Genomic DNA, 17,580 nt, shown 5'->3' on the forward strand with positions numbered 1-17,580 from the left:
GTGAGTATAAATGTTTGTTTGTGACTCTGTGTTAGCTCCGCGAAAGAACATTAGAAAATGTAAATAAATAAATAATTGCCCAGTAACTGTAGAGTCTGCCAGGTATCAGTACGACGTATGACATCACGTACCGGGTGCTGATAAAATCGCACCACTGCTTTTAATCCGGTGTCCCGAGTCTCGTTTTCACACACAGTGGATGATTAAGTTTCTCTTTACCTTTTCTGTGCTTCAGCCTAACTGCAGACAGTCGGACATCACTTGTTGAGAGGAGAAGGCCCCATTAACAAGTTGGCAACTGGATTAGGTGGCTGACGGTGACAAACCGTCGGAGGTAAGCTTTTAGGATGCTGCTAAAGAAGTGAATAGGAGCCACTGAGCGCATGCTGTGCATAAACTTTGTTCACCACGTGTTTAAAATAATATAATAAAAACACTAAGAATTCCCGTGCATTAATACGACACACGGGAACACAATATGTTACACAGAGAATCACCTACCTGTCCAACCTGATGTAATCAACATCTTTCATTTGCCACACATGAATAATCTACCAAATCAACCTTTCCATCTCAGTTTTTATTCATTTATTTGATTAAAAAAAAAGAAAAAAAAGAAGGTCTGAACAAATAAAAGTCTGATCATTTTTGTGCACATGTTGGGAAAAGCGACGCTCTCCACTGAAAATGTTTTTCTTCGGGTTTGGAGGAAGGTGGTGGGGGAGGGAGTACTTTGTCATACCGAACACAGTACACGGGCCACACATTTGACAGCAGTTTCACACTCTCGTGCTTTTAAATAATGTTTAAATGCGATCTTTACGCACATGTCGCGACACCTCTCCAGTGCAACTTTACCTGCTGTTCGCGTTCGCCAGCTGATGCGCGAGGGAGCGCATCCCTGCCAAGATTCGCCCCGTGCTTCAAGCACACGTACGTTAAGAATCCGACTTCTACGTGAAAAGTGACCTCGAGGTATTGTGACCGTTTGGCTAGAATTAAGAATGAGGCTCGGTGTCGGGTTGCAAAGGTCTTGGGAATAATCGGGAAAAGCCGGATACTGTTTTGTATGATGTAATAGTTAGCACTCAGGATTGTGGATCCAGGGATTTGACTTCAACTCTCCGTGGGATCTTCGATTAATCTGTTGTTTGGAGTTTTAACTGATGATTTTCTGTCCACGTTGATAGCTTTGAAATTGTAAGTGTCATCTCCAAACCACCCTGGTGCTGGTTGCTACATCTGTACAACACCTCCCCCTTATCTCATGGAGAGATATAACCTTCTTTTCCGTGTCCTGCTGCAGTGACCAATCTCCCAGGGATGTGCTTAATGACCCCTGCATTAGTCTGTGTGTCAGACCAGGACACAAACGTCCTCGGAAAGGCAAGCCGACCTGGTCGTTTTGCAACTGGACAAATCGTACAGGAAACAAAATCCAATGTGCTGCTCTGACTTTGAGCAAATCACAAAAAATAAACTCTTAAACTGTAATTGATATGAAACTAGTGCTTACCGCTGTTGTGTTTTTGTTTGTTTTTTCTTTTAAATGAAGCACTGCACATTATGCATCACCAGGGGCACAGCACATAACTCTGGGCAAGGTGTATTAACTGTCTCTGTGGACCCCCTTCCTTTCCTCAGTACACATCTTTTTTTAAGCAAATTTTGTGTATACTGTATATAGCAATCTGTACTGACCATTAATGTTGCCAGTAATAAGCTGCTTCTATAACCCTAACCCTTCTTCCTGTGAAGCAGAAGACAGTCTGACAATAAAAACACTGAACCTACAACGCTGTGTGTGTGGGTCTTTTATTGTGTCACACAGATCTTTTAAAATTCCTTGTCTCAAGCCGCTCACTTCCAGCGATCAGCAGTTTTCAGTAATTCCAGAATCCCGATTGGCTCTTAGCGCCTACCTGGGCTTTCTCAGGGGCAGTTCCAAAACTCTGGAATTGTCTCCCTCATCAGATTAGGTCATCTACCTCACTTACATTATTTAAATCCCACCAGAAAACATAGTTCTCCTCATCAGCTTTTTCAGGTTCAGACTAATTTTAACAAATTTTCCCCTACGTGTCTTTTATATTATTAATATTTGTTATCATTATTATTTTATGTTACAATTTCATTTGCATAATTTTATTGTTTTTAGGCCTCTGTCAGTGCGCCCCAGGGTGGCTGTGGCTACAATGTAGCTTGCTATCACCAGTGTGTGAATGTGTGTGTGAATGGGTGGATGACTGGATGTGTAAAGCGCTTTGGGGTCCTTAGGGACTAGTAAAGCGCTATACAAATACAGGCCATTTACCATTCAGGCCATTTTTAAGTTTATGTTTTTCATTTTTATTTAAGTACTTATTTATTGATACTACTGAAGCATTTATGTGCAGTGCACTCTCAATTTAAATAAGCCAAAATTCGAATTTTCTAGCCTTTTGGCTGACTCGGCATGCTGAAGATTACTTGGTAATGTTTTCTCCTCCATATCTTGGTTGCTTTTTGGTTATACCTGCTTTTTCTACACCCTTGTTGGCCAGTCTCCAAAAAATTGTTCCTTTCTACTGATTAGTGAGGTGCTCGGGAAAAACATTTTCTGCTTGCCCTCAGTTTTTCAACCATGTTCCTCTGTGCCCATCTTCCCCATTACCCTCAGAGCAACCTTCATTTTCCTCCCTCTCTTCACTTCCCTGAGCCATTATCTCATCTTATCGCTCACTATCTGCAACAAAGGCAGACCTCCAGAAGAATAAAGTATATAGGACTGATATTTACCCATTAACCTGCTTACAGCCTCATACTGTCATACTGTTTTCAGCCTGTTTGGTACTAAAGTACATGAGAGGTTGAGCCAGATCATCAGGGCATACCATACTATCTTGGTAATCATGAAAGGTTAAACAAGTGTCTAAACTTGTTTATGTTTACAAAACAGCAATACTAAAATTGCAGTACCTTGGTATGGATGTCAATACAAATGAATGCTTGGAATAACTTTTAGTTGCCACCATGTGAGCTCATGTTGTGTTATGTCATTTGGCAAGGGATGTGCTGCTGCTGCTGCTGCTGCTGCTGCTGCTTCTATGCTCGCTGGCTGTTTCTGAAAGACTCATGCATTTGGTGTTAAGTTGTGCTGGGTCATTCTGATATAGGGTCACACCTGACATTGGCTCACTGTCTTTAGTAGCTGCTGACAGCTAAATCATTCTTAATCTGATAGTTGTGCTCTGCTCACATTTCTTTTAAAGATATGTGTTAACAGCCGACTTCCCACAGTTTGTTTTACTTCATTTCTTTCTTCTTCTTTTTTTTTTTAGAAATAATATTTTTTAAAGTAAATAAAACTCTTTTTATTGCTTGCATGGGTCACTCCTGTCATTGGGCCCCCGATTATTACGCCCCTGTGCCTTCATTGTCGCCGGATAGTGGCAGAAGGGGGATGACTGCCCGTCCCTTAATCAGCACAGTTGACAAAGCAGTTCAGAGACACTGTACCGGCGTCCCTTACATTCACTTCTGAGCATGTGTTTCAGGTCGCTTTAGATATTACTGGAGATGATCTGAGCCCCATTTAGCATGACCCCATAAGGCATACATGTGGACAGACTGCAGAGCATCATCTGCAGAGCTTGTTCAGGTGTTGATCTCTGAAATCATTTTTCCCTTGAAATCTTATTTTGCTTTAAACAAGCTAAGATGACATACGAAAAGACATGCGCAAGACTACAGCAAAACAGACTTTTAACGTTAGCATTCCCATACTTACTCAGATGTCATGAAAAGAGCATATTTTCAGAGGACTACGGTGGTTGGGGAGTGCTGCAAGTAAAAGGATACGTGCATGAGAGGGTGGGATGGGGACCCTCTCAGAAACAACAGGATAAGGAGAAAAGCAGCATTTACTGTATAATCCCGGAGGTGAGAGGAGGGACGCTGGGATAAAAGGAGGGAGTGGAGGATGGGAAGAAGAAAGCGCTCTTAAATTAATATGCTATTTACGAGGGCGTTACAGACGTTCCGGTCTCTCTGCGCCTGGGCGTTATAAGTAGTAAAGGTTAATTAGTTAGCCGAGAAACTGGATCAGGGGCGGGCAGTTAGAATTTGATCCATAGACGGGTAACCCAAGCAATCTCCATTGTCACGGCAATCAGACCTATATAAATCCGTCTTAACGGACAACAGCCACCACATAACCTCATCTCTCTGCTGGATCGCCTACCTGGGAGAGAACCCCCTTAACACGGTGAGTTGCTGCGCCAGGTCGGGCAGGAAGTTAACTGCTTTTAGAAAAACTGAAAAGTTTTGTGTGAGATAATTTGTTTTAATTTTTGTGTGGTCTCCTAGTTGAGTGACAGGGCAAATAATTGCGTGCGTAAAAGTTGTGACTGACTCTCGCCGTGGGTGGCGGGGAAACAAGGGCAAAGCGAGAAGCGAAAAGTTCATTTGATCATTTTTAATTTGTGGTAGGCTGCTTGAGTGGCTTAAAAAGGTCGCAAAGAGAAAACCTATCGCAGTTTTACGGGCTTTTTTACAACTCTTTAAGATCGAAGTCTTTCATTGTGTAAGGATGCTGTTCCGTTAACTCCATGCCGTACTTTTCAGTAACTTCTCCGTAACAGTGTTTCCACTTGGGCATCTTTTGCCAGTCTGTCTGTCAGTCAGTGTCAGCTTAGAAGGTTTGTACTGCACCTGGCTTAATCTTAATAATTCACCATGGCTGTTCCTCCTGCAGGAATAAAATGTCGCTCTCATCTATCCTTTCTGCTGATGCCATCGACAGTGCTATCAAGGACTGCCAAGGTATCGTTTTCCACCAATATGTTTACAGTATGGAGATTTTCTCCTCCTGATATATTTACATTTAAAAGCACACACACATAAAAACATAAACATAATACAGAGACACACATATATATTTATATGTGCAAGTAACTATATGTGTAAAGCCCATAAATGGAAGCCATAAAAAGTCTTGACATAAATGCACAGAAAATATATAAAATATAAAAGGTAAAGATCCCAGTAATTGGCCTCCCAGCTTCCAAAAAATAAAATAAAGATACAACATTTGAAACTGTGATTTTCTTCATGATGTGTACCCTAAATAAGAAGATTACGTGTTTTATATCATACTTAATAATACCTTGTTGGTTGTATGTTATCATGTGTCTGTAATTTAAAGTCACACAAATACTCTGAGGCTTTGCAGGTATTATAACAACTTTGCTTTAATACCAGTTTATTGAAAAATACCTGACATTAGTCATTCATATATTAGTATTTACATGTTTAAGTCAGTTTAATGAATGGAAGGCAGACTTTGAAGTCATCCACCAAACTCACTGTGATTTATTTCTCCAGCTCCAGACTCCTTCTGTGCTAAGAAGTTTTTCCAGATATGTGGCCTCACCAAGAAGAGCCCTCAGGATATAAAGAAGGTTTTTGGGATTCTGGACAATGATGCCAGTGGCTTTATTGAGGAAGAAGAGCTCAAGTGAGTGAGAAGAGAGTTCATAAACTCCCCCCCCCCCCCCCCCTTAGTGCAGACAGGATTTAACAGAAGAAGCAGTTCAACTGTCTTCCTCAAAGCAAAATCAAATTCATGTGCACTTATTCTTTTAGAGATATGAGAGATTTAGAGAAGAGGATGCGCCTCAGCATTAATCTATCAGACTTTGGAAGGCTGACTTGAAAGCTGCAAGAGCAATTTATAATATTCTGGGAAATATATTCAAGTTGAACAATGCAGCACAGCAGTCACATATTTTTACCAACCCTCAGTAAAAGACATGCAAAAAGCAAACCTAAAGCACAACGAGACAATGTTAATATAAGGTAGGTCTTAAAGTGTGGGTGCTGTGGCTGCAGGATACCACACAGAGCAGCATCTAAGGCTGACAACTGAAGCCAGTGTGATAGGCCTACACTTGCATTAAAATTAGCAACATTTTCACTTACTTTGCCTTTTATCCACTTGTCATTGAGGAGTGACTCTACCTTTGGATCGTGTTTGTCCCTGTTTGTGCCTACCAGGTTTTTCCTCCAGAGGTTTTGTCCCGGGGCTCGTGTTCTGACAGATAAGGAGACCAAGGCTTTCCTGAGTGCTGCTGATGATGATAGCGACGGTATGATTGGAGCAGATGGTGAGGCAATTCATACCTATTTGACATATAATTCCTGAATTTGCATGCTTGCACACAGTTTTTCTAGAACATTTGTGATTTTAGGTTTATAACTGGCTATACACTCGAGTCAGTTGCAAGCTGTTAACTTTGATATTACAACTGTGCCATCAAACTGTTTCTCTCTTCTGGTATAAGATTGCCATAGTCGCTGCAAAGAAAATAAACATATTTTAGTTACACTGAGCTACATCTTACTGATCCATGTTTTTCCTCAACAGAGTTCCAAGCCATGGTCTTGTCCTAAACAGCTGGATTCCATGACTCCATCTAGATTTTTCCCCCTGCCATCCTTATCCAACTGCTTCAGGGGCTTTTACTGTCAACCTTTGTCAACCTTTTAGTCAACCTTTGTCCCGCTAGTTAGATGAAACCTGAATGGTCCAAAGATATCTATGTTCTTCTCTTATTTTTAAGTCGCTTTCTTCTAGATAGAGTCTAAAGCTGTATTGTTCAAATAAATGTGCAAATTAACAAATTACAGAGAAAAATAAAAGAATAAATCCAGGTCATGCATTTCTTTTCATTATTTATAAACAAGTGCAGATCTCGGTGTGTTTCAGTATGTCCTCTGCTTTGGGATGTCACAGTGCAGGTTTGCAAGAACAGTACCTCCAAAATATTGCATAGAAGTTCAAGCACTGAAATATTTTACATGCACAAGAAGAGCTCTAATTAACTCTTATTGTATGGGGATTTATACTGCATATACACATACCTGTATGGACACAACACACGTAAACACCCACTTACACTATTTCATTTACAGTTTGGAGGTGCCCTTTAAATCTTTACTTACCCTGATCACAGCAGTAAATGAGACAGACAGTGTCAGTGTCAGGTATATGAGAACTGACACAAACACTGTATGTACAGTACCACTGTAGTTGTGTGTGTGTGTGTGTGTGTCACAGAGAGAGAGAGTTTTAGAACCATAGAGCTAACACAGGGAGAAACCAGAAGAGGTGTCCTTGATGACCACCTGAGTGTCACCGTGGTTGGATTGGGTGACACCTGACCTCAGCTTTGCAAATAAACCCAGCTACACCTTGGTGCTGCTCAGGCTAGGCAAACAAAACACTGCACATGCTGCACATAATATGCGATACATCAGCTGAAATCAAGAGATTAGACACAGATAGCAAGCAAACAACCAGTTTTAAAAAGCGCAGAAATTTGCTAAACAAATTCATTGGTGCACATTCATTTGAAGCCATTGGTAATGAGAATAGTCACTTTAGATGTGGGACAACCTGCCAAGCTCTCAGACAGAACTCTGGCCACCTTACAACCATCATCACAACCCCTACACCCTGAAGACTTTAAATAGCACACTGATTTTTCATCCTCTGCACTTACAGGATTTGGGGGATTAAAACTAACAGCCACCTCACTATTCTCCGGCCCACTAGCGGCGCCAAAATACAGAGTAGCAATTTTTTTTTCAGGGCTTCCGCATTAGTATCATTTTAATTATGTGTATATTACAGAGGAAACCTGACTATTAGAGCAGACACCTGCCACTCCGAACCACAGTATGGGGCCTACTCTGGCATTAGCTTGATGTCACAGTCACAAATGTAGTCATGCAGTCACACATTTAGATGCTTGATTCACAGGTTTTGTTGCGACGAAAGCTTTTTATTCCTTCTTTCTCTACTGGACTCATACAGACCTGTTCTTCTAAAGTCAGGGACACTTACAGTTTAATAGGAATAAACACAGTATCAGAATAAACCAATAAAGGCCATGCAATTTAAAACTACACTTGCAAGACCAATCAGTACAGAGCTTAGAAGAAAAAAACATAACGAGATAAACAAAATAGTTAAGTCCAGAATTAAATGTGATAATCTGCAGTACTTTTTGGCATATGTGTAGTACAAAAAGGTAAAGGTGTGCTAAAGGGAAACATTTGAAGGTTAGACTGATACACATGAAGGAAATAAGAAATCAACCACTGGATTCAATTCAGTTTTATTCAGCTTTGTTTGTATACTGTCAACTCGCGACTGTAGCCTCATGAATGATGTATGGTAAAAACACTACAATATTAGAAAGGAAAACCAACAACCACATTAACAAGCCCTTGGCAACAGTGGTAAGGAAAAACTCCCTTTTAGCAGGAAGAATGCTATGACTGGTTGGGGGTGAGGGAAAAGAGAAGAGAGCAGAGAGAGACAGGATAAAAGTGAGAACGAGCCAGATGTTAATAATAAACTAATGAAAGCAGTAATGGTGCATAAACACACAGGGAGTGAAAACGGATGAGTAAAGAAGAAATGTCCAACCCATTCTAAGAAGCCCCCCAGCAGCATAAGTCTATTGTGGCATAACTAAGGGAGGGTTTAAAGGTCATCTGATCTACCCGTAACTATAAGATTTATCAAAAATGAGTTTCAAAAGTAGAGAGGGTGTTTGTCTCCTGAATCCAAACTGGGGGATTTCTCTACAGTACATGGGCTTTTGAAAACTATAGGAACCACAACTGATCCTGCAGCCTGACAGTGAAGCACTCTGATAGGGTAATAATGTCCTATGAGGTCTTTAAGACATGACAGGGCGTGATTATTCACGATTTTGTATCGGAGAAGGACAATTTTAAATTTAATTCTGAACATAACATTTAAAAGTATTATAAACTGTGCAAAGTTTAAAAAACTATAACCTCGACATCACTCCAATATGGAATTTAACTGGATAAATGCACAATTGTGTGTGTTAAGCAAACACATCAGCAGACATACTGTATTGTGACACGAGAACTGTACAAGCACAACAGCACTTGATTAGATTATCATGTAGGCTACCCATAGCTGCTGTTATCAGATTTGAATTCTCATCTCTGCAGACGGGGGGTGGCATGGAGGGCAGACTATGATGGCTGATTGCAGGACAAGGTTGGGGAAGCCAGTAGGTAACACAAGCCAAGGGACACACAATAAAGCTGTGACCCCTGCAGGTCAAGAGCTGCGAGTGGTAAACAGGAAGGAAATGTGAGCCAACAGGTAGACGCTGACTGCTGGATGTGCTAGTGTGGGACAGCACTATAAGATAATGTGACACGCAGATTACGAGGACTCAAGGGCAGAGGGATGAAAAGCAAAATATGGAGATGTGTTTTGCTGAGAGAGAGGGGAGAATAGGAAAAAATGTCAAACGGCAGCAGATTGATGTTCTTTTGGCAGCACTATCATCTTTCAAGAGTTGAAACTAATGTTCAGATGTATCGCACACACGTTTAAATCTCCTTTTGCTGCATGATCTGTTGATGGGCAAACAGCACAAAACACCAAACTAATAAACATAATTTAAAGCAATATGAAACCGATGTTGTCTATGCCAAATGACTATTTCATCTGAATGCCGCAGCAGAAATTGAGTGCATAAGATCAGACAACATATTTCTGATCTACTATTGTCCAATTTTGGTGAACCTGTCCAAATTCTTGCCTCAGTTTCCTCTTCTTAGCTGATGGGAGGGGCACCTGGTATGGTCTTATGCTGATGTAGCCCATCTGCTTCAAGTCTTGAGCATTCAGAAATGCTTTGTTGCATACTTTGGCTTAAAGATGTAGTTACTTGTTACTGCTCCCTTCCTCCTTGAACCAGTCTGGTCTCCTCTGACATCAACAGGGCATTTTCACCCAGAGAACTGCTTCTTCCTGGATACTTTCTTTTTTTTTGGACCATTCTCTTTAAACTCTGAAACAGCTATTTGGGAAAATCCCAGATTAGTGGTCTCTGAAATACTCACACCAGCCCATCTGGCACTAACAACCACAGCACATTCATATATACAAATAATTAAAATCACCCTTCTTCCTCATTCTGATGCTCACTTTGAACTTCAGCAGGTTTTCTTGTCCATGACTACATGCTTAAATGGACTTAGCTGCACCCATGTGATTGGGTGATTAGATATTTGCTTTAACAAGCAGCTGACCACCAGCACCTAAGTAGCATATAAGCATATAAGTAAGTAAAACCTTCTCCAGCTGCAACATTAAAGTGATATACATTTTGTATAATGAGTACTTTATGTTCTTTATGCTAAACTTGTGGCTTTTACTTATGTAAAAGTAAAAATAGTAAAAAATATTGTTCAATATAAAACAGTTTTAATGTGATATAATTACAAAAAATCCTGAAAATGATCCTGCCACTGACACGTTAAGATTAAGATACCAAACAAAATCAGATGACATAACTGCCAGATGAAATAAAGTAAGCAAGCAAAGTTACTTTAGCTGTTTAAACCGTTGCATGTCTGCTACTACTGTACCTGGAATTATGCCTGGATTAGCCCTTTGGGATGGACACATAGGCTTAGCCTGCTTGTCTGTATGGCACCTCAATAATTGATGCCCTCGCTTCATTGTCACCAAAAACTCATATCAAGAAAGGAGTGTCAGGCTCACCTTACTTATTAAGTCTGTGTGAAACTTTAATGTGCACCCCATCTTCAACTGAAAACAACCTGATGTACTTGGGCAAACCTGAGACACTAAACCCTGCAAATATCTTCAGGATGTCCAGCTTCTGCTGTGAAAAATATTGTCCGCATTTTTGACTCATCCCCAGTCTTTTAGAACTTGAAGGTATCAGAGATGTTGCTACCTGATAGTTTGTACAAAGAGGTGCATCGTAAAAGATTTAACCGCCGTGTTAGGATGACTGAACGGGCTTTGTGAGCTCTGTGGAGGAACTCTATCCATAATGCAGTGGATGACAGCATTGCCTCTGTTCCCCAACAAGCATTATTTCTAAGCCTCTACTCATGATGTCTCTGTGAGGCTTCTTTAGAGGAAGGTGGTTTCTTCGAATTTATTTCCATACACAGTTCACATAACTGGTTAGCAGTTATGTTAATCATATTTAAAATATAGTTTAAGGTGTGTGTCTGTTAGCTAGAATAAGGCAAGTGTGCAATTTGAACTAAAAGCCACACCCTGTTTAAACCACTGAGCAGCTGTTGCATGTGCTGACGCATCCTCAGACTGATTAATGGCTGTCATGAAGAAGTAGACAGGTACTTTGCAGACCTTTTAAAATAAGAAGGCACAATGAGATAAGGTGACGACTGCGATCCAGGACAAACCTAAAGGCCCAATAAAGAACGTTCATGCGTAGGAGTTTGGTTAGTAAACACATTGCAACATCCGTAAGTGTCAGTAGATACCAATCAGCTTCAAAAAAAAAAAGAAAAAAAAGAAAAGACATCCAAAAACACATCCAGAAACTCAGACAGTGCTTATGTCTGCATCTGAAACTGAAATTGGGATGCTTTTTTACAGCTTATACACCTATAAATTATTGCTTATATGCTGATCCTTTTGTATTATTTTGTCCTTTTAAAAGTCTGTGATTCTTGGTTAAATCCTCCTCTCCGCACAGCCATACTCACTACAGCTTGGACCTGGACAACCATGGGGAAAAGCACTGAGTGAAACTAAATTAAATTCATGTGATTTTTGAGGGGAAGACCACCAAGCCTGAGTTTTTTAACTTTAGTTTACTGAAATGTATCCTGTATCCTAATGTGTACATTTTCTGCTTCTGAGAACTAATGCTATGAGATGATCAATTTGTTCTTTGACCTAAATGCACCCCTATTCTGAAAACCATGCACTACATTTAAAAATTGTTTTTATAAGCGTCTCAAAGCAATCATTGCCAACTCTTCATTCCCTCATTGTTTAACACTGTCAGCTGCTCAGCAGGACTGGGCCTAAGTATATGATAGCACCTACCTTAATCTCATACTATCTACAGCCTGACAGACTCCCTTGTTCAACATGACTTAAAAAACCACTGTGAACTGTCAGGTTTCAGTTCCTCCTCTGAAAAGGAGAGACTATAGTCTCAATTTCGAGCTCAGGTCTTATAAGCCATCAGATCTGACTATTACATCAGGATTAGTGCCAGGTTTGCATCAACACCACCCCACTCCTTCACCTCAACACTCAACCCCTTCTTCCTTCTCTGTTGTCAGACTTCAGTGAATAGTGAATTATTCAGGATTAACAAGTAGTTGCAACATTAAACTCAATCGTGCTGTTTTTCATTAACCGTCTCTGGGGGCAGTGGCTGGAGAGGAAATGATGCTGCTCACGTGTGAAACAGTACTAAGAAGATTCCTCTGACAGAGAGGTGACAGTGAAGAAGGTGACTGCAAGGGGACAAGTCAAAGGAGAAGCTTTGTGTGCGTCAATGTCGTGGGCTCCTCGACTGCTTCCTGGTAATGGATTGTATTGCTAGGTTTGACTGACGCAAAAGATCACCTGAGATCGAATGACACTGGCTAGACTTGGCAAATTGATTTTGATTGGTGTCACACGTTGGATGCTGTAGAAATAAAGCTGTTTTTTTGTTTTTTGTTTTTTTAGCTGTTTAGTCACCCGAGATTACAAAGGTCCTGGTATCGAATGAGACACATACAAAAAAGGAAACAACACATAGCACTCACATATTCACAAATGAAAAATGTTGAACAAATAGTTTAAGATTTCTAGAGACATAGTCTGTAAGAAAAACTGTAAAAATCCTATCATTAGTGTTGCCAGGACTATATTGCAAAATGCAATTTTTACAGTAATTCTGTGCTTTTACAGTATATATCTAGTTTTCCTGTAATATTTACAACAGATTTTTACAGTAATAGTGTCATTTCCCCAGTAAATTATTTTGTGGAAATGTAGTAGCTGACATAACAAATACTTACAGTTTTTCTCAGTTGCTTTGGTGCATTTCTCACAACAGAATTAAACTTTGCACAATAGTTAGTTCAACCTCCACAACATGTAGTCGTTTTGGCACAACCTTGTGGCGGTTTCATGTTCATTTCGTCCAATGGCAAATGCCTTTGGACATGAAGCAGTTGAGTAAGTGCAAATATCTAACGAATGGTCACTTTTGACTTGCTATTCATCACTATTTCCTTGCTTTTATCATGAATGTCACAATTATTTATACTTGTACCGGCTGACTAGTCATTGTCCTTACAACTAATAGTCTTCATTTCATTGCTTGTGTCAGTGCACTCAAAATTGTTGAACATCTTGTCAAACAATTTGTACACCCATTTTGAAAACCCTATTTTTAAGGAGTTTCCATGAAAATCTCCATAAATTACTTTTCTCAGGTGAACCTTGGTGAACCAATCGGACAATGTATGTAGTGGTTTGGGATAATGTTAGCTTCCATCACTCTGCTGTAGTCAGGCAGTGGTTTGCAGCACACGACAAGATGCTTATGGAGTTTCTTCCTCCTTACACTCCATTCCTAAATCCAATTGAGGAGTTTTTCTCTTCCTGGAGGTGGAAGGTATATGACAGGCATCCACATACCCAAATGACCCTGCTAGCAGCTATGGATGCAGCTTGTGATGACATCACAGCAGAGTCCTGCAGAGAGTGGATTCGACACTCCAGAAGATACTTTCCCCGATGCATCGATAGAGCTGACATTCGCTGTGATGTTGATGCAAATATGTGGGCAGACAGACGGGAGCGTCTAGATAACAATGATTGATATGCAGCAGTGTCTGTTTTTCAGTTTGTTTGTTTTTTGTTTCATAACTACTGCAGTAAGGTTTACTGTCAAGGTGAGTTTATGTTTGCTGTAAAATGTTTGATTTACTGTATTTCCCCAGTTGCACAATGCTGTGAACAGTTTCAATTGAATATTATCAAGAGTGCATATGAAGTGTCTTGATTTTCCTTTACAATTTATGGTTTTCAACATGCCATGCATGCTGTCCAGACTTGACATGTCATTGGGAAGCACCTACAAACAAATCCGTCACAATGAGAACATGTTCAAACCATTTGATTTTGTGACCAAAGGTGCTGGTGTTATGACTTGTAATTGTGACAGCCCTGACACTTTGATTGATATAAGTACTTGCTTTTGATGAATATATTATCTGTTTTGATTAAGGGACTTGCTTTTGAAGCATTGACTACTTATTTTGAACAACTGACTTTTCTTTTTGATGAAGTGACTCACTTTTGCAAGTTATCCACCATGTTTTGCAGTTTGCACTAATTGTTTTGAGAAGAGCCTTAGTAGTGGTGCAAAGTTTAATTCTGTTGTGAGAAATGCACCAAAGCAACTGAGAAAAACTGTAATACTCATCACGTGTATAAGTGTCCCATATGTGTTGTAGCATTTTTTTTTAAAAATGTTGACATTTATTTAAAAGATAATGTTTACATTTACAGACATATTAACAGTCTTAATATTGTTTTCCTAAAACAATGATTGCATTTCCCATGGAAATGCAGTGTATTAGTGGAAAAACCTAACAAGGCCAGCTGCAATCCTACTAGTGAGGAAACATTAGATCTCTAAAATAATTCAAGAAGCAAAAGAGAGAGACTGACCAACATTTTAAAAACAAACAAACATTGCAAACATCAGAAACCTGTCTCAAAGTGCATCTCTTCAATACATTTCTTAACACTAAAAGCACACCAGGTCCCGGGCCTGATCTGTAGCAGTATCAAAAACAATGAGTTTAAAAGAACAAAGAGGTAGCGAAAGGACAGGCAGATGAATGAATTAAGTCCTACATAATGGGCAGAGATGCCCAGAAATTTTTCTACCCAGCCTCATCCTCTAGTTCTTCTGCAAATTGCAGAATGCTTTGCTGTTAACAGAATGTTACCATATTTTTGAAATACATTCAACTTTCTGTGAAATCACTGTAATGATGAATTAAATTTACACCAGTGATAGATAGATAGATAGATAGATAGATAGATAGATAGATAGATAGATAGAGAGATAGATAGATAGATAGATAGATAGATAGATAGATAGATAGATAGATAGATAGATAGATAGATAGATAGATAGATAGATAGATAGATTTTAAGTAAATAAGACAACAGAGGATCAGACAACAGAAACACAAGAGAAATATCCTATATAACAATATTTCTGCAGCATATATTTCTGTAGCCTAATGAGTCAAAACGTTATAAGCAGCTAGTCTGTTAGTTAGTCTGTTAGTCTGCTACTGACCACCTGCAGTAAACTTCTATGAGAAATTATACCATGGCGCCCTCTACTGCATATCAAAACGAGTGGATTTAATATACTTAATCTGATGTGGCACAGTCTAGATTATTTACTGATTATTGAGAAGATTAATAACAATTTTGGTTAGAATAATAGTCATGTTTATTACCAAATACCTTAAATAAGCAATATTTGACCAATGTAACATCAGTAGAGATGCTTGAAAGTACTTGGAACTTTGTAACATCAATTTAAGCAATAAAATGAGACCTAAGTAAAGGAATAGTACAATGACGGAGACGGGAATGATACACAGAGTCAAACAATATATAAACAGAGCTAATAGGTTCAACAGTGGATTGATTGCCAGTCATCTGGATTGATTCAAAGAACGTCAGATGTTTTCAATCTGTAGTGAATTTGGTCACATTCAAATTCATAGTGGAAGTAAGAGAAAGGAAAATACTCATACAGGCCTATAGTAACTCACTAGGTCTATCAATACCTAAAACGGGAGCATCTTTAGCTTGTTGAAATACTGTCTGATAATTCATCATTGCTTCAACATCAACATTTGAGGAAAACATGGTCTTCACAGCACACTGAGGACGTTTTCAGTGGCTACAGATGGAAGTAGTTACTGGGATACAAAATAAAGTAGAAGAGGTAAGAAGTAGGGGATCCAAAAAGAAAGAACAGATGTTTATTAGCAGATTAAGAACTCGATGCACTTAAAGAGTTCAGTTTTCATCATGGGAGATCATCCCACCAGACACTGTTATCATTTTTGGGAAACACAAACATTAAATCTAATCAGTATCTTGTGCAGGAAGTACAAAGATGTAAGAAGAGATATGATTTGAGGGGCGAAGGGAGATGGGAAAGAGAGGGGATGTTTCAAAATATGCATCAATGTGGGGAATCAGTAGAGAGAATGAAGCTGATGTTTGGAAAGCATGAACATTTAAAAGCATTTGGACTTTTGTTAAAACTGTACAGAAAGCATTACGCAAAGAATAAGAATGGTGGGTGGCTATGCAGGAAGGGCCTATGATGCAACTCAAAAACATTAAGAAATCCCAACTGATGTAAAACTCTTAGAAGTAGAAGAAGAAGAGCTACTTTTCAGGTACTGTTGCCTCTAATCACCACCTTTGTATGCATTCAGAATTATGCAAAAGTCTTGAGCCACTAATTATTTCTTCATATTTCGTCTCCAAAGAGCCAGAATTTCTTGTAATTTTTTTTACAAGTATACTTGAGCAATAGTTCTCCGGCTTTCTGAAGCTCCTTCAAAGTATTTTCTTTGGACATTTCACTCATTTTAGGTCCAATCCTTGTACCTGACCCGTTTTTTGTTGTTGTTGTTGTTGTTTGTTTGTTTGTTTGTTAAACCAACTTAACACTGACCTCTGAATTATTCACGCAGAAAAATGTGCACCACAGAATTTTAAATCAATGGTGACAAAACTGATTATCATTCAGCCATCTTTTAGCTGACATTTGAACATATCCTATGTATTGTGCTCTCTGATATGGATGGGTACAGTGTTTAAAAAAATGCAGACTGGCCAAAAGAACTCTTTCTCAAAGGATTAATACAATCATATCTAGTCAAACATCTTGCCATTTGTGACTTCTACTTATCTCAGTGATAAACAGACTAAATGTCTGTTTATCACTGTTTAGGAAACATTTTCTGTACACATGACAAACATTGATGTATTTAACAAGATTTTCAAAGCTGAGTAAACTGTACTTCTGTAAAATTAAACAGTGGCGATAAAAACATGGCCAGGTAATACGTCTGGAAAGCATCTGATTGAGAACTGTTTCATTTTTCAGCAATTAAAATTAAACCACACAATGGAACATTATCAGTCACTGACTGTCCTTTCCGGAGCATTATTGAAGCAGTGTGAGATCATCTTAACAGAACACAAAATTAAAGGCATCCACTACTTGGCAAAACAATCAAATAAACCTGTGCACAAAGATGAATAAAGAGCTAAAAGGATTTTTGCATGTAGCTCAGTCTGTTGCAACATGAGGTGTCCTGTGAGAAATTTCTGCTCTAATTAAAGCCATACCACCCTCTTTGAGTTCAACAATAATAGTTTTCCCCTGGTCTGAGAAAGCTCTGCATAGCAGGAACTGACTTATGTGATAGTAATTATACCAACAGACTTATAATCTATCCTAGTTCCTTAGAAAGAACAGTATTATGGAGGAATTTAATGTTGAAGAGGTTAAAGTGCTGAGAAGAAAGTATATATATCTCTCTCCCTCCTTAGGTGAAAGAGATGAGCTTCAATATCCCAAATAAGATTTACCCATCTAATGAATTCTCATATCTGAGATTTAATTT

At 39.1% G+C, this 17,580-nt stretch overlaps 1 protein-coding gene across 1 annotated transcript; it reads left to right on the forward strand.

The window, feature by feature from the left end:
• The first annotated feature begins 4,014 nt into the window (after positions 1–4,014).
• pvalb8 (parvalbumin 8) lies at positions 4,015–6,692 on the forward strand. The gene is made up of 5 exons (XM_085158358.1): positions 4,015–4,246; positions 4,736–4,803; positions 5,365–5,497; positions 6,037–6,146; positions 6,407–6,692. The coding sequence occupies exons 2-5, from the start codon at positions 4,743–4,745 to the stop codon at positions 6,430–6,432; spliced, it is 330 nt and encodes a 109-aa protein (XP_085014484.1). The 5' UTR covers positions 4,015–4,246; positions 4,736–4,742; the 3' UTR covers positions 6,433–6,692.
• The last annotated feature ends 10,888 nt before the right edge of the window (positions 6,693–17,580 follow it).

The sequence above is a fragment of the Neolamprologus multifasciatus genome, chromosome 4, assembly GCF_963576455.1.
Source record: "Neolamprologus multifasciatus chromosome 4, fNeoMul1.2, whole genome shotgun sequence".
NCBI lineage: Eukaryota > Metazoa > Chordata > Actinopteri > Cichliformes > Cichlidae > Neolamprologus > Neolamprologus multifasciatus.